Below are 21,216 nucleotides of genomic sequence, written 5' to 3'. Positions count from 1 at the left end.
ATAGAATAATTTATTTCATATTCCATGCTTCTGAGTAAATATATTTGATTTTTTTTTCACGATATCTCATCTGTATTCAAATCCAAAGACGGAACGGTTAATCACACTGTTCCACATTGCGGAGCGCGATCTTATCCTCCAAATTCAGTTGCTTAACTTAGAATGAAATATGAACTATAAAAATAGAAGCTACACCATGGGTATGTGATCACGAGGATGGCTGTAAGTAGCCCCCTTTGGGGGCTTGTGAATAATTCAGCCATCTTCTATAATGGAAAAACAACCGTACCCCATGAATGTTTAATATTCCATTCTAAACGGTTCTGTTGCTCTTCTTCTTTAAGATTTTTAAGCTGACGTCTTGCAAGCACATTATGTTTAGCTGTATGTCTCATAAGGTTCCTGGTTCTTCAGACTTCTCAACTGTTGGCTCCACCTGCTTTGTGCTGTAGTGCAGAAGCTGGAGCCAACTGAGGTGAAAGGTCACAATATCACATGATTTTTCAATACTTCCTCTCTTCTCCCAGCACCAATTATTAAAATAATGTTTGAAAAAAGGTCATTTATTCTGCCTTTTTTTCATTCATTACATACATACATTTTGGGAATGGTGTTTTGGCAAATTTCTTTACACCCACACTGTGGTCCGTATTTAATTGATTAATTCATGAATTAATTATATATTTTTTGTTTTTAAATCAGCAAAGTTTTAATTTCTACAGTAAAGATTCAATGCATTAAAAGGCCTATCATCTTTAACAATCATATCATACACAGTCCAGTGAGAGGTTCTGATTACCCCTGAAATGGATTCTTTTGACAATTCCAGTAAATCTTACCTCATATGAATCATTACCTACAGTAGGTCTCACATTTTCCTATATGAAAGAAGTACAGAAGCAACACTGTGTTGATTACTGCTGGCCATGACATTTGCAAGCCTCGTCTGAACATTCACTGTTCAATAACTGATCATCAAATCGCCCTGGTCCTCTATATGGAGCCACACGAGGTAGACTACCAGAACCACATACTTTCCTTGTTAAAAGAAAAACCAAACAAAACAGTATTACCATAATGCGTGCGTCTTTTATACAAGAGATCTATGGAGTGTTGGCAATACACAGTAGTTAAGATATACCGGAGTGGTTCTGTTAGCCTCGTTGCCTTCTGCGATCGATATTCAGTTGTGTTTAATAATGTCAATGTTCTCCATTGTTTCTGCTTATTATTTTCCATGCTTAATAACTGTTTCTGAAAAGGCTTGATGGATTTTAAGTGAGCTGGGGAAGCATATAAGCGTCGCACTTTTCACTGAAGCCCTTCTGTAAATCCTTGTGCTCTGAAGGGGTTTTTTTCCAGAAGCAATTTTTGATGGAAGCCTGGCTGTTAATGCCCAGACAAAAGAGAAGGCTAATGATGGCGTAGAACAAGATATTAAACCCGTAAGAATTAAAGGGTCTTTTCTCCAACAAGTGACATTAAAAAAACACCACGAATATAAATAAAATGTAAAGAATTACAAAACAGGCAAGGCAATCTCCCCCACCATCGTTGCATGCTCTAGAATAATAAAAAAAAAAAAAAAAAAAAAAAAAAACTGTGTTCTAGATATTAGTCAGATATATTTTTTGGCTTTGATATTGTCTCTTTATGATTGGAATCTAGCGTGACTGCCTTCAACAATCACACACACACACACACACACACACAGTACCAGCAGACCACAGTCCAGGAGGACAATGGAGTAAGTCTTAATCTGCCCGCTGCATCGTACTGTAAACACAGTAGAACTAAAGCAATACGTCTAATCTTGTGTGTTACGCTGGCATCGCCTGTTGTGTGCTGGGCAGAGCCTCAGTGTGTTTTCCTGTACAAAGGGCAATTCTTGGAGCTAAAAAAGTATAACGACTGAAACCCAGTGGATACAGTTCTAATCTAGTGTCTGTTACTGGCATTGCCCGCTGTACTATGCACAGAGCAATTGGGGTCTAATGTCTTGCACTGGCACTGCCTGCTGTGTGCTGGGCACAGCCTCACTCTACTGTGGCTAGGGCTCGTTTTACACAAAGCAGGACTAAGGAAACCCATTGTCACTCTACTCTTCAGCATCTCTTTGGATTAGAGAAATAAAATGCACCCAGATTTTTTTTTTTAAATATATAATAATTTTAATAATAATAAGAATAATAATAAAGAAGAAAAAATTGAAATACCTAGAAAAAAAAATCCATAACATGGTGGACTTGAATATCGCATCCTCTTACAATTTACAGTCACTCATTCATTAATAGTGGCGGCAAGTAATGTCATTTCAAGTGGCAGTAAGTGTGTAAGTTCATAGGTTATAACATGGTCCTAAAATGTAAGAACTTAATGTTTTGTAATAACGGAATCAACTCAAATTTAAAACAGGTTCTAATTTGATCAATTTCAGTAGGCTCACCATAGACATTGCACTTGAAAACAGTGTTTATAATACAAATGAAAGGGGTAATAGCAAAGGCTTAAAAAACAGTAACACTACTACACAGTAATTGCATGCGTGATTACATGGTAATTACATAGCAAATTCACAAACCTTGTGCTCTAGCAACTGCCAACATATTTCATCTTGTAATGTAACATGTTGTAATTGCAAGTGCACAGCTATGATTGTGATGACTGTGTTATTACAGTGGTGTTCGGGACCCGATGTAAAAGTGATGCCAAGAAACTTTTCGGTCCTCTATTATAGATGAACACATTTCCTACATGCATTGATTTTCACTTTGTCTATGGTAGTCCACTCAATCTGTTTCTGACACAACACTATTTTCACGGTGTGCAGCAGGTATTAGGACCCTCACTCACTTTGCTGCAGGTGGGATCCTAACCCCTGCTGCACAGGAACTGAATCTACAGCTATGGACAGTTTTGCATCACCCTATAGAATTAACACATTTTGCTTCATAAAGTTGAATGAAACCTATTCAATAATGTTACGTTAACGTATTCAATTACATACCGCTTTGTAGTTTTCCCCCATACACTTGCCGAGAAACATTTCAAAATCTAACATTAAATACTATCATACTACTATTATGGCTTCCGGTAGACACTTGCGTTATCATTTTGTAGTTTCTTTGATTACATGATAAATAAAATATCGAAATTATGTTCATATAGTTATTTTAAATGATATCTCAATCCTAAGATTCAAGGCAATGCAAAACTTTTAGCCAGAGCTGTACAGTGTTGGAAGTGAAAATAAAGAAATGTAAGGCAAGGAAATGGTTTTGCAATGGTCTGTAAAGTAGACTTTGTTTCAAACGCGATTTAACCAGAATATAAGAAGAATCCATCGAACCAATCACATCGTATAAAGACCAGGCAGTGAAACACCCCGCAAACTGAGATCTTTTAAAATATTCAAATTAAAATGTAAAACACCACAACAGTTCCCAAATTCAGTAAAAAGCATTTTGAGATTAATCAAGGTGCTTTCACAATATTTTAGAGAATCATTTTTATTTAGTCAAATTGGAACAATAAATAAAGGTGAATAATTGATTTAAAAACATTAAAAAATACGCACCATATTATATGAAGGAATCGTTGCAAAAAGTATAAATATGTATTTCAAAAGAAAGAGAAAAAAGGTGATGACGGACATCGTTCGTTTTTTTTTTTTTTAAACTGGTACAGAATCACGTTAGACAAGTTTCCTTGCTTGAGGCATTCTTGATTTTCTTGTGAAGTGGGATCCTGCTGTTCAAAAACGTATCTGCTGTTGGATTGTTATCAAACTCACAAAATGAAAAACGTGGACATTTTATTAAGCTCCCTTAAGCTAAATCGGACCTGACTTGTTGACATTTCTGTATATCCTTATCATTACACCATGAAGAAAGTAAGACGATGAAATATTCAATATACAATATCCAATATTCAACATTCAACATTGGTGGCAGCCACTGTGGTACTACGGTATGATTAAAAAGTGTCAATCTGTAAAGGGAAGCGGGGTTAACTCCAGGTGGTGTCGTACCCTTTCCACCCAGGTGGGGGTGCCAAAAACACCCTCCGACCCCTAAACATGAAACTGACCACGCCTCGATAGCCGGCTCGAGGCACCCCAGATTTCAGATCATCCATGACGCCCAGGGCTTTGGCGAAAGCTTTGAAAGTATCCTTGTTGGAATACTGCACTCTAACCGGCCCTGGGACCGTCACTTTGTTTCCGTGCAGTTCCTCCACCCGGACTGCGGGGGCAGTGTACACGCTTTCTGCAAACGTCCGATCGTAGGCCTCCTTCTTGAGGAAAGCCAGGTCGCGCTGAGTGAAAGGCACAAACTGGTCGTTGAGTTTGATGAAGCGGAGGTACTGGTCATAGAACTGGCCCATGCTGACTCCCTTGCGGCCGAACGTCATGGTGCGGGAGATCTCAGGCCTCACGCACGCTCTCTCCCTGCGCTGCCCAGGCTGCCTTATCCAGTCGTCCCAGAAGGAGGCTGGCCACTTGGGCTCCAGCTCCTCCCAGAGGTCCTTGAGCAGCATCCAGCCCAGGCCGGGGAAGAAGTCTGTCCGGTAGAGCAGCTCTGGGGCTTTGGGGTCGATCATCTGCTCCCTGCCATTGTCGTTCCAGGCTGACACACACCAGAGGGTTTTGTCCTCCAGGAGAAGGGGGAAGAGTGAGCGGAAATACTCAAAGAAATCAGGGGCGACCTGGGGGGGAAAGGTGCAAATAAAACATGTTTAATTACAACCAGGGATTTAAACAGCAACATATCTACTTAACAGGAACTTCAAATTGTATGTTTGTATTTTTGTCCCCTTTTCTTTTATGATGTTAGCAATCATTCCGAGTGGTTCTTATTGAAAATAGCCAAATGCTGTTTTTTTTGTTTTTTTTTAATAGATACTTTTACCTATACTCTGTGTTTAGAAGCCGTTCTAGTTCATAGACAAGTTACAAGGGCTAGATCAGGCAAAACACCTGTATAGTAGTAAGAACCAGACCTTTTGTGGACAGCTGCTGTGGATAAAGTTTCCTTTTTGCATTATTGGCTAAAATAACCACATGGATCAGTCTCTTAATATAAAAACACTTTAGCTGACCTAGCCTACATTGCCTAGGTCTTTATCAATTATGAAAATGTAGCCGTTTATTCTTTACACTAGACTTGAATCATTAATTGTAAGAAGAAAATCAATAGAGGCCTCCATGTGTGCAACATTTATACATGCATGGTAATGTGAATAAATATTGAATATGAGATAAATTAGCATACGCTATACTGTTGTTGCATAAACACAAAGGCTCACACCTATATCTGAGAACATTTAGGAAACAATCTAAAAATATCAACTACAAAGTACAGGGCTTCCTAATAATTTCCACTTATGTTAATTCAAGATTATGTAGGTCAATTTTACCAGTACTATACTCTGCTGTCCTAACCGGGATCAGTGAAGCACACCAATGTTTCTGTGGATGCCTTCCTCAGAGTAAGAAAGATACTGTATACTCTCTCTCTTTGTCAGCATGTGCTGCTGAATTGAATCGCCAGTGAGAAAGAGAGAAAGCACCAGAGCAATGTCAGTGAAGCATGTGAGAACGTTGTTGATCTAATGAGTTAAGAATTTAAACCAGACACTGGATTCTGAGCTGGGTCACTTTAGCACATCGCTGACTCTCCAAACCCTGGATTATCCCCGGATGTGCCACCACAAACAGAAAGAAGATTAGCGCAAATGTCCTTAATTAGAGTTTAGCCTGAATGTGACCAGACTTTTACAAGATGGTATTGAACATGCAGGAGACAGACGTTCAGGGTCGTAACTTCAGACAGTAATCATAAATCAGCCGTGTACAGAATATGATTCAGCAGTGAGAAGGCAGCCACTGTAGTACTATGGTATGATTAAAAAGTATCAACACGCTTAACAAGTTCATGTATATATATATATATGAACTTGTTAAGCGTGATGATACTTTTTAATATATATATTCACTTATCATAAACCACAAACACATACACTGTACTCATGTATTACCTCCAGGTCATCCTCCACAATGACAGCCACCTGGTATTTGAAGGTGTGGAAGACCTGATTCAGAGCCCAGCGGTAATGCCGGGAGATCTTGTAATAGCCCTGGAACTTCCTGTGGTCGGCCCGGACCCGGATATCGCTGAGGTCAGGCTGTCGGATGTGCATCACCTGGTCCCCGTACGAGCCGATCACCCTGGCCGTCTCCTCGTGCCCGCAGTCCTGGCTCACGATAACGGGGAAGAGCTCCTTGGAAGGGCGGTAGTACAGCAGCTTATCCAAGCTCCGGCGGACTGTGGGGCGGTCGCAGGCGATCACTAACACAGGAATGACGATATCTTTCACGTCAGGGATTTTCTGCAATACCTCGCTCTCCAGTTCCCTCGCGCCAGCGTCGTCGTCATTGTTTACTTCGACAGGTTGTTTTTCCTTTATCTGATTGTTGTTTTTCTTCTTCTCCCACAGAGCGCGGTGGCTTTGAATCTGCTGCAAGAGCAGTTTCTGTTTCTCCAGCTCCGCCTCTACTTCTTCGGCCAATTGCACCACGTTTCGCGTCAGGTCCCCGCCCCATTCCCTGCCCTCTCCTGGCTCGGCCCCACCCCCGGTCCCAGGGCTGCCAATGGGAGGCCGCCACCACAGGAAGAGGAGGAGCAGGGCGTTCCAGGCGATGAATAGCGTGACTCCGCAGAGAATGAGGCTGGCTCTGCGGACCATTCTCCTCCAATAGAGAGACGCGCGAGAGAGAGATGGGTCAGGGGTCAGAGTCTGTGGGGGTTTAATCCACTGCCATCAATCTGGAAGAGGAAACATTTTTTTTAGTAAGACTAAGAATTTGGTATTTTACCTAAGTTCCAGATAGTGTCATGTTCAACCAAGAGAAACAGATAACACAAAAATATGTATTTATGCTATGCTGAATGGGCCGAAGCCTGAACACACAGCTCTATAGCTTCTCGTAGTTAAAGGGAAAGTCTCACTGTGGCCTGGTAATCTCAATAATTGTACAACAGATCCATTTCCAACTGCAAATAAAACATACAAAATGCCTTTAACTATATGCATGTTCCAACTGCTGTGCTGCAGGTACCCTGCATGTTCAGGTAAGAAATACAATTTGACCACATAGACTTTATTTCATCACTTTATTGCCTGTTGGCTACATAAACCACAGCTTGTGTGACTATACCCCCAAGCCATCCCTGACCACTGTGACTGTAACTGTATCTGTAGCACCACCACAACGAACGTATGACATGACAAAGCAGCTCTGAGATCGAAACCAATTTCTCGAAGATGAATCGTTGGTTTCTGTTTGAAAGCAAGTATTTGCCCTTCGCATATATTTACCAATTCTTTCCACAGTTTGTGTGTTCGGTTTGTGTGCTCAAGCAATTAGGATTCTGACTATCTGTTTCTGCTAGCAGGAAATGAAAAAATTGCCAACATTTGTGATGTCGCTTTTACTATTTCCTCCCCAAACCACGACTAAAGCTGTAGATGCAGTGTTCTACAATTTACACTGCATTTTCAGTTCCCATTTAGAAGCTGTTAGTACAAACTGCACTAATTTGAGAATGTGTTCAGAGGGGGAAAAGTGTTGAACATGACATACGAACAGACAGACAGGCACCTCAACAACACACCCACGGCTAGGAATACCCCTCGAGGGGTGATTATTACATTTTGAGCTGAGAGACAAGCAGGCTGCTCCTGCTACTAATCTAAAACACATGCTTGAAAGAAATACTCTCATACTAGACGCACAGCTAGCTGATCTCTCTAGCCAAGGAACACGCCTGCACTTCATTATCAAAAGTCAGGGACTGCTGTGTGACCCTGCATAGCTCAAACTGACCTTGCATTCAACAACTAGATCAATCCAATTAGCACAGCGCAGGCCTCAGCAGACACTTACTTTAAAACTACAACACCATTCAATGTCCTTTTACTGCAGAGTTCTCTTCTGTTCTAGTTTATCACAAAATTTAGCACAGGGTAGAACAGCAGGGCATACATATAGAATAATAGATGGACTTCAATGAGTTACAGAAAAATAATTTCATCGAGGGTTTCTGTGACGTGATAAATTACGAGACCAAATTTATAAACTGTCACAGGAACCCGAGATGGGATTGCTTTCCTCTAACTCACTGAAGAGGCCCATCTATTTTTTTATAATACCCTTGTGATGCAAATATTAAAGGTTGAGATGTACAGTTCTGTTTTTTTTTTTAAATGTAGTGTTTCAGTGCTGTACAGACGTTCTATGTCGTTATCCGTTTCTCCGAGATATGAATGTACCAGCTTTACATTTTTTTTTTTTTTTTTTAACGTATTCTCATTTTGTTGATCGTTAGAACATTTCTGTACTGTGGGTGTTGTCGAGTGATTGAAAACGAGACATTTTGTATTTGAATTGAAAGTAATGGTCTCGAGGAGTCAAATGGGTCAAAGTTCAAGTATATTTTCCTCTAGAGGAATGATCACTTTTTGATGTCACTACTGTGGTATTATGCTTTTTTTTTTTTTTTTTTTTTTTTTTTAGAATGGCTCAGGACACAAATATAGTTCAGAACACAAGGTAGGAATTCTTTTTTTATTTTTATTTTTTACACACATTATAAATGCATGGGATAGCTTACCATGTGAAAGAGTAGAATGTAAAACACCAGAAACATTAAAACAAACAAACTAAATTTGACGGATGGTGTGCTAACAAGGGATGAGCCTTGATGGGCCAATTGGACTCTTCTCGTTCCCAAACTTTGGTTCTTAGATTTTCTTACTGCGATATATAAAAGTCATTGGTGCCTGTTTACTACATTAAAGTGAATTTTAGACCTGCTGATTAAACGCGTTTGGATAAATCCAGGCTGTAAATGTTTGATGAATACTGGGTTTCCTACCAAAGTTTTATCAGTAGCTACTCACCATAGGAATAAAATATTTATTACAGAGCATGTTTTTTCCATCCAGGCCACTGGATTGGTCTCAGAGAACTGTGCAGCGACCCTTGGACAAAATCAGGTCAGAGTGTGCAAAACTGTTGTGTAATTTTTATTTCACTTTTTTTGCCATATGGAGTGTTGTATATTGCATTGGGTTTGTGTTCTGATTACAGCAGATGCAGCCCAGTGATGCAACAACAGCTTCCCATTGCATTAATCCCAGCAGAGATGGGAGAAAAATTTGATAATAAACCAGCGGCAGCTACAAACAAGCCAGTGCTGTGTGTGAAGGACATTTTCTGTTATCGATAACAGTAATCTTGATAAATCCACCGATTTACGCATTTACAAATGCATGTTTTATATTCCAATAACTCAAGAGCAACGATTCATTGTGTATCGATGAATCGCAATACTTACATTACATGACACACTGTATCATAATACACGCATGGGTCATCTGTACTGTGATTCAAGTACAGACTGTTGTAGTTCACCAAATGGTTCCTGAATGAAGAATAACTGTTTTATAGTTGGTATGAATATATACTCTCCCTTTTCAATTAAATGGTGTTCATTTTTACCTTCATTAAAATGACCATTTGATTTTATTATGCTTATTAAGCCCATCAGATATTGCAATATAATATTGTGACTTGCACACTGTGATACAAATCGTATAGTGACATTAGTGTACTGTTACACCCCTACTCAACAGTGCTGTGCTCAGAAATACAAAATGAATGACAAACGTTTTGTCATCAAGTTGGATCCGGGAACTAGCACAAATCTTACCTGAACCCAATGTAAAAGTAATGCTAAAAGAAACTTTTAAAACAGGTTTCTTGAAGACACTAAAAAAAAACTTTGACAAAACGCTTGTCATTCAATTTATTAGCAGGGCCTTTAATAGCTGAACTTCTCTACTGGATCTAATAATAAATCATTGTCAGAGCAAACACCCTACCAGAGAATACCAGTATAATACCTAATCTGCAATGTAAGCCCATTCATGTTGGACATTCCCTAATTTGGTGGCTAACGATTATTATCTGGACCTAAAAAAAACACCCAAGCTACTGCAAAGTTTCTACAATTTTAATATATTTAGTTATTTCTCCACAAATGCCTTTACAAAAGCTATCTGCTCCTCCCATTTACACGTGTCTGGTAAATGTGCTTTCAATACTTAGTTATGTAACCTAATCTCTTAACCCCATACTGCCTGAAAAAGAAGCTGGGGTGTGACTAGCATACTGTACTTACAAAAAAAAAAACGATTTTATAAACTTTTAAAGTCACAAAAGTATGACCTAAACGAGTGAAGGTGTCAGTTGAGGTTTTCACAGTAGGTCACAAGTGTAGACAAGCAATAACCCCCACACATAGACACTCAGCCACATACACACACACACAGAGCCACAGAACCACACACAGTTAACTAAATGAAATTGGCTGCTTCCTATGTGGCCAAACTACAGTGAAACACATAGCCCATCTGAAGAAATACTTAAAATACTGTACACAGAACTCATAAATCAAAAGCTTGCTCTCTCGCTCTGTCTCTTAAGCACACAGAAAAAAAAAGTGGCCAGTTCAGTATCTTACACAAACCAGTGGGAAAAAACAATTCTATATGATGTCACTTGTTTCTCAGAAATCCCCTTTGTCAATCTGAACACATTGCAAGAACACAGAATAAAACACACCATAGCTTTACTCTCTATGAGAAAGAATGACATTGTGTCTCAGGGTCTGTTTAAAGCCCCTTGTTTCCCTTGAAATACTTCCCAGTACTTAACATTTCATTGCAAACAAAAAGAAAAACTGCTTTCATATTTAAAATGCAACTGAAAATAAAATAAAAATATTCAGAAAAGAAAGATATAGCCTACTTTTGTTCACATTAGTTCAAAAAATAAAATTTTTGCATGGCTAGCAAGCGAAAATTGGTCATCTTAATTTTAAAAAACCCAGATGTAACAGTGTATAGACAGTAACCCTATAGTAAAGAAAGAAAGGAATGGAGAAAAGAAAGAGAACGAAAGATAAAGAAAGAATGTTAAGGAATCTGATAAAACAGCCTAACCTAAAGAAAGAACAATACAATCTCAGCTATCTAATACAACAAGTGGAGTACAGTACCTGTAATTATGCAGGGAAATCTTTCGCGACAGCTTGTCTTTCCTCTGTGTCGATTTGTGTAGATCTAGGAAATGTGAAACTGACCCTAACCTCATACATACACCCTCCGTCCCTCCCTCCCAGATCCTAACCACTCATAGCTTCATCCTGTAACTCGAGACAGCTGGGAAAGCACTCTGACTGCTCTTAAGTTCACTAGCTTGCTGGTGGACTGAGAAGCTCTCCTGTTTAACTAACACTCTCAAATACAGAGACTCTCCCACTCTTCTCCTCTCACTCTTTCTTCCTACTTCAACATCTCTTTTCTTTACTCCTCTTTCACCCCCTCTCCTCCTGTTTCAATTCAATTCTCCAACAAGAAACTTAAAAAAACTGGCATAACAAGTTTCGCAACTATTGGCAAATTCAGTACATGAAATAAAACAATGATTCACTCGCTTATCGTTTCTCTCTCCCCCTTCCTCTCCGCCCCTTGACTCTTCTCAAGTTGAAATTTTACAAAGGCACAAACAGGACTGTTCAAACACAAAACGAGAACACCGTGAAAAACACAGCAAGTACAAAGGATCATGTCCTCTCTGTCTCTTACACTCTAGGAAACGTGTCGCTACACCGAGTCTGGAAACTACACTGCGGAAATGAGTTCAAAGGTTTTGCATTGGGGGAGTGCCTGCAACTGACAATTAACTGCTCGCCTGCCATCTGGTTTTGCTCACCTTTGCAAAAACACTGTAAAGAAAAAGGCAGTAAAAAAAAAACCTGCTGTAGACAGATCAGTAGTTATTTTTTTTTTTTTAAACCAGCTGGTTCCTCAGCCCCCCCCCCCCCCAACACCCACCAGCAATATTAAAAGAAACTCTAAAAAATTGAACATTTTTTAAATCTCTAATCAAACAGACTAGCATGTGTCCTTGAATTTTAAAAGTTTATTTTATTAACTAATTATACAACAATCATGAAATAACTTTTTCATATTTGGTGAATCTTGTTTTTATCGGATCTCATTTAAGAATCTATGACCCCGTTTACACTACTGTGCGCCTCAGGGTTTAAGGCGCCTTTGCGCATTCACATATGTGACTGAAATTTCTGAACAGCTCTGGATACTGACTGAAGTAAACTGAAGCCTCATTCAACACTGAACTTGAATACCGGAAGCAGTTTTATTAGACAGGTATGTTTATGTAAATTTAAAAGCAAAGTTGCCTGTGTTAATGTTTATATATGGTATTGATTTGGTTATTAGCAAACATACAAACAAAAAAAAGCCTTGCATGTTTTTTTGCCCCTCCCCAAATGTAAAACAAAAAAATCTCCAACATCATAGAAAATCTGCGTTTTTTTCCGTGTTATCACAGAAAATCTAATTGGTCATGTCATACTAAGTCTGCTTTGTGTTCATACATATGCAAAGCCCGGCCCTGGTCCCAGATTGCAGGCCCTGGGCCAAATCGCAACGTCAGCCTAAATCTAAGCCAGCCCTGGGCTGCCTTTTCTTTTTTGGAGCGTTCACATATGAGAAAAGGTGGCCCTGGGCCGCCTTAAATTGAAAGCGTGAATGGGGTCTACCTTGCTTTCTTTCAAATCCAATGACAGCACGACAGAATTTGAGGAATCAGGCCCCTGTTAAATGCAGTCCCTCCCCTAGAACAGCAGGAACTTCCCACGAGTGAACTAAAGACTGGTTTGAGACTTAGTCACGCTGTGTGATCATTGCAGAACAGATTCAGCAGGGGCCCGATTACTCAAATACCCATCTTCTTGTCATTTCAATAATATAGAACAACTGGGGATGTGTAAAACCCAGGACCGGGTGCAGGACTAGTGTGCGTTTCTAAACCTTACATTACACTCACTTGCTTACTAAATATCTTGATATCCATATATAAACAATCTCAAAAATAGACAAAAAAAGATTAATATGCAAGACAGCCACCTAATTTGTGGATTTTTTTTTTTTTTTAAATCAGGACAAGCAAAACTTCCTCAGATTGTGAATCTGTCAAACGCTTCCCCTTACTTAACTTCAGCTCTTAGTGCAATGTTTGGTTTGTGCTTGCAGTTACTCAGAACTTTTCAGTTGAAGCTGACAGTATTTGCTCAAAGCGAGACCGAGTGGAAAAGACAAGCTGACGTGGCTTGTGAGGTTTGTGGTTCAACTGAAAATCTAAAGTTTTATGTCTTTATGTCACCCACAGCTGTGGCCAAAAGTTTTCATCCATCCACCTTGCCAGAACTGTGCGCAAACGGTTTGAGGAGCATGGCAGAGACTTTTTCCACCACAATCCCATTAGCATGTCTGGGATGAAGTTAAAGGATGGATTTGATCCACCTACCCTTCTGCATCAATTGTGTGAAATATTAACTGAAAGGACAAACACCTTCCAAACACCATATTGAGGATCCCTTTATCCCTTTAAGCAATCTCCAGACTCTTCCATACAGTAAAATGCTGTATACACAGTCTTGTACTCAAACACATGTTGCAGTAAATTAGAACCAAGTGACGGAAGGCGTCCTATGATGGCTTTTCTGAGAAGTTCCAAAACATTTCTCCCGATATGTTAAATGTGTTTCACACTAAACGCTTAAAACGGAAACAAACACCCCTTTGTGAACCAAGACAGGCAACTCAGTGTAAATGAGATTTAAAAAAGACAGGCAACTCAGTGTAAATGAGATTTAAACCACGTCTGTGAGTCTCGCCCTGCACTCCAGGTAGCAGTGCTTTCACTAGGGAATCACCGGGGACCTCTCTGTAGTCCAGCGACCCCTTGGTTTTGTTCCCTGGTGAATGTAGCAGCTTTGGAAAGTGTCCGAGGACAGTGATTTTCCAAGCACCCTGAATGACAGTCAAGGAAATTCTATCAACCTGCTCCGATTCACGACAAGATGCAGAAATAGCAACACGAACTCGCAGGCAAGGTCGGATTTTTATTTTGGAAACTGCTAAACTGGCTCGGCAAACTGGAAACCAGGTGAAAGAAGCTTTAAATAAGGCAGACAAGCTTCTGCTCTCCTTGAAGCTGTAGAAGGAACTACTTGTTGTAGTCAAACCACAAAAATAGTTATTGAATGATGTAGGTCTAAGTGATTTCTAGTTAGTAATACAAACACATATGCTCCCCTATCCTATTTTACTGTTACTTTATGATATTCGAAATCAATCCAAGTGTTTCTTACTGCAATACTTAGTTCTGAGCTCTATTTCCTGTAACAAAAGATGTCAGAGACGTCGTATTCAGTGGCCAAGAGTTGCTTCGCACAGTGAAGAACTTATCTGAAGCAGCAGAGAGGAGCAGCAACTGGAGACAGAAAGATTCTGGTTGGGGATCTCAAGCACAATAGAAAGAAAGAAATGTTGATGTACGGGTAAGTAAGCTGGGTTGAGTTGAATGGGTTACAGAGGGGGGTGATGCTGGGACGCCAGAATCACCATCAAGCCCTCTTGAGGTGTCGTGGGCTAGTCGACGAAACACAGAGGACGGAAGGTGCCCACTTGAAGACCCCAGAGATGTAACCTAATTAGCTCAATCCAGACGGTTGTCATGCTGATGCGCTGGAGAGACCGCACTGTGGTTGATCCCCGGAGCCAGCAACACAGTCGTTGTGTGTGCTGATGTGCCAGGGAGGCAATAAGCTGATCCCTGAAGCCAGCATATCTACATCATCATATGGAAGGAAACGCAAATGGATGGAGATGCAGATGGATCACATTAGTTTACTGTAAAGCTACGTCTTAGTTGGTGCTTATCTTGGCGAGGGCCGAGTTCAAATCAGCATGAAGTTTTAACATCTACTCTCATGTAATGGAAATCTGTAACAAAAGAAATTATGTTAATGGGGAAAGGCAACTACATTTTTCTTCCCCCATGAAAACTGTAGTGTAAACGCCAAGTCAAAAAAGAGAATGTTTTCCAAATACACAAGTATTTGATTTGAATAAACAAGCATTATTTTACATGCCAGCTTTACATAGTAAAACTAGAAACTTGCATATATTACTGCAAGTCTTTTTTTTCAGTATTTAAACAAAGTTACACATAATGTACCACTACTGAGCACAGTTTAAAGGCATGGATGCCAGTACTTTGTGCAGTTGGCAGATTGCTCTTTGCTCGCTCAGTATCGGCACTGCAAATAACACTTGACCTTTCCACTCGGCTGTGTCCTGTTAGCCAAACAAACTCACATGCAAGTGGATATTTATTGAACGAGGCTATGAAAGGCATTACTGAAACCCGAAATCCTGTAGCACCACCTTCCCTGTACATGATTTACTTACCATGAGATATGAAAAACATGACAGTATGAACTGAGCTCCGTCATGGCAATGGAATCTCCTTGATTCTAGTTAACTAGCTGCACTGTGTACAGCCACTGAGCCACAGTCAGATCACTCAAAATAAATCTACAATGCAATATGCTTAACTATCAGTTTAAAAAAATATTAACTATAATTTAAACAAAAAGATCTTACAAGAAACCATTAGTCTGCAAATGATTAAAAAAACAGGTGAAAAAACTGCAATTTTGGCAGGTATAAATCCTGATTACTGGAGTATGAATGTATCCGGGATTTATTACGTCACATTTAACCCTAATTTTAAAATCCTATATTCAGGGCCCCTATGTGTAAAATGACGTCCTATTCTTGGAATGTTGCCTGCTCCGATCTCAAACAAGATAAACTAAGCAGCAGCACGGTCAAGCCTGGTCAGTATTTCTTCTGGGATTGTCAATTGGTCAGATCTCAGAAAGATAAACTGAGCTACGTATCAGGGCCAGGCCTTGACAAAAGGTCTTCTTTCTTGGATTGTGATCTGATCAGATCACAGAAACGAGATAAACAAGGCAGCAGATCAGGGTAAAGCCTGGTGTCTATATGTTTCCATCTGCAAACAGGAGCCTTTCAGCTATTGTCACACGTGAAACAGTGAAATGTTAGTGTTGGGTGTAATTATTGATGCACAGGTTACAACGCTGCACACTGTGAACTACTTCCTCATTCAACTTGTGCAAGGAGTGTGATGAACTATACGTAGCATGCTTCAAATGCCTCTCACAACAAGCACGTCAGTACACCTCCTGCCATGCCTATACATTCAAAATGAGAGCCATCAGCATGACTGATGACATAGCAACCACATGCAAAGAACAAGAATGACCAAGTTTCATAACAATATGAGAAGTAATTTACAGATGGACAGATGTATCTCCAGAATCTGATCCTCTCAATAGCTTCTGCTAAATAATGTGAATACCAAGTTTCATGACAGCTGGTTAGCGGTTCCCCAGATATATGGAGAAATCTATGAAGCATGACAAGCGTAGATACGACCGCCTCCACTCCAGCCCTGCCTAGAGGACTTCATCCCCAGCAGGGTGTAATCAGACAGCCCAATCTGTAACCCAAGCCCAATGCATATCAGATCCACACAGATGTTTCCTGTTAAATACTATCAGTTGAACATAAATACCTAAATATAGGCCTTTTTTAGTTTCTGTTTTGCCAAGTTTTGCCATGCCTGTTGTATTCTACTTGTATAGGCTTACTGAGTGCTATAGGCCTATGTGTTGTAGCTAGAAGGTTTCATGAGAGGAGGAGGCTGGTAGTATTTAACTAAACCGGTCAATAAGGTCAGCTTGCTTGCTTTCTGACATGAGTGTACAGAAAGCTAGTCAAACCCTGTTCACATCAGAAAGGAACCGAGCAAAAATGGTAACAATAAGTGAAGCTTATTTATCAAGAGTTCCCCTATAACCTGGCAAAAGCATAAGCGCCGATTTGACAAATATGCTTGCGTTGGAAATTGAAAGTGCAAGATACTGCATTGATTAAAATTTAAATGGTGTTGATGGCAGTTACACATTGCAGCGTTCTTTATGCCAAATGCTACTTTATGTCAAATGTCAATGCTTTAGAGCAAAGTGAGCTTGTCCCTACTGAATCCCATTACTTTCTGACCAGGACATTTCAATGTGATGATAATAAGTAGAGGGGGACAATACCAAGGGTGATAGTAAGTGGGGTTGACTGGAATTTAGTAAACAGTCATCAAAGAATTATAGTTTAGTGTAAATTTAAAGTGCATGTTGCTTCAAATGTCACTTTCCTTTTTACTTTATGACGTTTGCATTCAGAGTAGATCTTACTGCAACAGCTCAAATATTCTGTTTGTTCTATCTAAGTCTGTGTTGAAGTGCTCGGACTAGGATTTCAGGAGCTGCTCTTCAATTCTAGTTGCCTGACACAGACATATGTAACATATTCTGAAAGCATCTCTGATGAGTGCAAGTGCCAGCACCATCTAGAGCAGGGATTCCCAACCCTGATCCTGGGGACCCCCACTTGTCTTCTGGTTTTCAATCCAACTGAGCTCAATTACTTTAATCCTTAATTGAACTAATAATTTAGACCTGCTAAAAAGTTACTTTTTAAGAGTAAAAAGGTCTAATTAGCAAATGATTTGTTACATTAAGGGTTAAGTAATTTGAGAGCTCAGTTGGAATGAAAAACAAAACACATGGGTTCCCCAGGACCAGAGTTGGGAAGCCCTGCTCTAGAGAATTCAATTGTGTACTGCCAGAGATACAAAAGGTAACAAAGCAGGGGCTCTATAAAGACAAGCTGGCTGATCTACACCAGGTTATCTATGGCAGGCAACTAGAACAGAAGAGCATGATGATAAAACCCTATTAAAAAAAAAAAAAACACACACATTAATTCAGTGACTACAATAAGTTCCACTCAGAATTGAATACAGAACATCGTAAAAAAGAGAGACAGTCATATCTATTGAGCGATTTGCTAACATAACAGCAGGCCTCTGTGGTTATAAAGAAAGGTTAATAAACGGAATGAGAAATGAATTCATTAAATGCAGCCTTGTATCAAATGTATTATGCCTGTATTTAATGTATTATGCCTGTATTTAATGTATTATGCATTGTTCCTCACGATCTTGTAAAGTGCTTTGTGATGGTGGTCCACTATGAAAGGCGCTATATAAAATAAACATTGACTGATTGATTGATGTATGTCTTCCAAAAACTCAGATGTTATTTCCTTGCCAGACTGCTGCCCGTGTAAGTTGCGTTGACCAGTTACATGCTGGTGGCTGCTGCTCCTGTAATTTACTTGAACATACTGGCACAACCTGTTGAAGATGTTTTAATGAAAGGGTATTTCATGTCTGGTTATCGGGTACAGATCTCTAATGATGACTAACGACGTGGTCCTACTGAAGGGTCCACTAATTTGACAGCTAGTGTTTAGCTTACATTAGTATCTAAATTACAAACATAATAAAAACGGTCACAGCACGCCTTGTGTCCCTAGCAATCTGGTATTTTAAGACTTCTGAGTCGAACTTCATTATCTGTCAATGCTACAAAAAGCTTATTTGTACAAGTGTTATATTAAAGCAAGTCTACTATAAAGCTACATAAGTAAGTTTAAGTATTTTAATTTGCATTGGAAGTATACTAATATATTAAAAATAAAAAATAAAACACTACACTACACTACAACTACACAATTTAAAAGAAAAGGCGTTATTAAGTGTAGTACTATGCAAACGTGTTTTGAATAGGGTTCATCTTCATCAGAATATATTCCTGCTCTGTATTAATAATATATAGACCAGTACGGTTATATTTTGCATACAGTACTTCGTGATTATTATAATAATATTTTTTTCCAACACAAAATGTAAGTGAGCTTCACATTTTAAACACCTCGACAACCTATGAATTAATATAACAACACTGTCTTCATACAGTTTTTTTTTTTTTTTTTTCGATTAGCAGAGCACCAGGTTGTTGTAAACAAAGTTATTAGACTATGTATTCCATTGCAACCATGTAAAACTGCAGCTACTAACGGTCATTACAAACCGGTAATTAAACATACAAAAATAGTTTATTTTCCAACCTGTGAAGACGCCTCTCCCAGTGTCTAAAGGAATCGTGGAGTGAATTTTTTTCCCCTCTTCCTTGAATGTTTTTCTGCTATCTTATCTTTTCCTCGTTCCAAACTCCATAGTTTAGTCTTTGTATTACTGCTGTCTATTTTTTGTCCATGGTTATCTCATAAAAGGCCAGTTTTAGGGCTACTTTCGCCCATTTTTTGCGGGTTTTTTCCTCCGAAAAGATTAAGGCGCCTGTTTGGGTTTTTTTTTTCGCTCCAGACAGCTTGGATGGAACCTGAACCGACACAACTCCCGGATTTCCTCTTCCGGAAGTCCCGCCCTTTTGCATGACAACCACAAGGCGGCGCTTCCTGGGTGATTCAAAGCTCCATAGCAACCGCTCTCGACGTTTTACCTAGATCAAATTAAAGGGAGGGCGTGGTGGGGGCATATTTTGGTTAATATTGATATTTTGTTAATACCCTAACCCTTCTATTCGAGAGAGACGATGCATAACCGCAGTAATCACCCTTTCTAAAGGTGGGCGAAAGAAACAACTGTTTAAGTTGGAAGACCCACCCCTTTTCCTGGCAGTGTTTCTCTCGCCCTCCCTAATACAATTAAAAAAAACCATCATAAGAATATAGGGAATATGCATCTTTAAATAACATACCATTACATACATCTGTCAGGAGGATTTTAAGATGGGTTTGGACTCATAGCAACAGCTGCTGAGATATCTCTGTTCATGGGTCTGGTATAAACATGTTGATTAATTTACTTAAAAGCATCCCTCTGTTTAAGTATGGTTGCCAAGTTTCAGGAAAATACCAGCTCGTCAAACATGCAGGCGTGTGCCCTGAAATTTAAGTTAGCAGTGCCACCTAGTGGATTTCTCCCCTTTTTTAATGAAATGAAAGAGACAGCAAAAAAAGGAGTCACTTTTAGAAAACTATTCGTTATTTTGTTAACATACTGGAGAACATTTATCAACATATTAGGGGAAATCATACAAATACATTATTTTGAACATTTAGTTTGTCATTTCTTGAAAATGTAATATACATATTATCACATTATTACTTTCACATTTTCTAACAATAGTTGCCAAGGTGTCTTTCATTTAAAATAATAATAATAATAATAATAATAATAATAATAATAATAATAATAATAATAATAATAATAATAATAATAATAAACTTTATTTTGTATAGCGCCCTTAAAAGCAATCATCTCAGAGTGCTTCACAATTAATAGTACAGCAATAAATAAACAGATTATACATAAAAAAAGCATAAGGAAATAAAATCATAAAAATCATAAAAAACACCTTTCTAAAAAAGTAAGTCTTTAAATTAGCTTTAAAAACACTCAGAGAAGCGGAGTCCCTGATCTCTAGTGGAATAGAGTTCCATAATTTGGGGGCATAGCAACAGAAGGCCCTGTCGCCCATAGAGCGCAGGTGAGCAGGCGGGACACACAGCAGTCTGAGATCAGCAGAGCGGAGGTTGCGAGTAGGAGTGTAAAAAGATAAAAGACCTGACAGATAAGTCGGAGCTAGCCCATGAAGAGCCTTGTATGTCAGCATTCAAAAATCAATTCTAAACCTGATAGGCATGCCAGTGCAAGGCCTCCAAGACAGGAGTACAATTTGAATTTTAGTGAGGATGCTGTTAGACACCCCAGCGAGCAGGCTGTTACAGTAATCAATCCTGGAGAAAACAAAAGCATGAACCAGTTTTTCAGCTGCAGGTAGAGAAAGCATGGGACACAGTCTGGCAATATTTCTCAGGTGAAAAAAAGAAACCTTGACAGTATTCAGCACATGCGATTCAAACGTTAACCCAGGATCGAAAATCACACTCAAATTTTTCATCTTAGATCTGAACTCAAGCATGGTTTCATCAACAGATTTAAAGCATTGGTTTTACCTAGCTGGTGGGGAGTACCTAACAGCATTACCTCAGTCTTGTCACAATTAAGATGTAAAAAAATTTGCGACATCCAATTTTTAATATCAGAGATACAGGCAGTTAGAGCAGAGGCAAAACATATATTTAATCCGTGCCATCAGATATTTTCATTAGCATTACATTTGGCAAGGCAATCTGGCCTTGGTCCTATGGGAAAATCTAAGTTTTATGTCCAATGCTTTTTAAAGTAGCTATAGACCA

At 39.2% G+C, this 21,216-nt stretch overlaps 1 protein-coding gene across 2 annotated transcripts; it reads right to left on the bottom strand.

Annotated features, from left to right (window-relative positions):
- Nucleotides 1–547: 547 nt before the first annotated feature.
- On the bottom strand, nt 548–19,419 carry LOC117433963 (alpha-1,3-mannosyl-glycoprotein 2-beta-N-acetylglucosaminyltransferase). Of its 2 annotated transcripts, none has more exons than XM_034056429.3 (3): nt 19,063–19,419; nt 6,040–6,827; nt 548–4,707 (listed from the first exon to the last, which is right to left on the bottom strand). In XM_034056429.3, the coding sequence occupies exons 2-3, from the start codon at nt 6,745–6,747 to the stop codon at nt 4,009–4,011; spliced, it is 1,407 nt and encodes a 468-aa protein (XP_033912320.2). In that variant the 5' UTR covers nt 6,748–6,827; nt 19,063–19,419; the 3' UTR covers nt 548–4,008. The 2 variants fall into 2 exon arrangements, with proteins under 2 accessions (XP_033912320.2, XP_033912321.2); XM_034056430.3 differs by lacking the exon at nt 19,063–19,419 and adding an exon at nt 11,127–11,706.
- Between the last annotated feature and the right edge of the window lie 1,797 nt (nt 19,420–21,216).

This window comes from Acipenser ruthenus, chromosome 41 (genome assembly GCF_902713425.1).
Source record: "Acipenser ruthenus chromosome 41, fAciRut3.2 maternal haplotype, whole genome shotgun sequence".
Taxonomy (NCBI): Eukaryota; Metazoa; Chordata; class Actinopteri; order Acipenseriformes; family Acipenseridae; genus Acipenser; species Acipenser ruthenus.
Note: the sequence above shows the minus strand (reverse complement) of the source record. Positions and strands in the feature narration are given on the sequence as shown.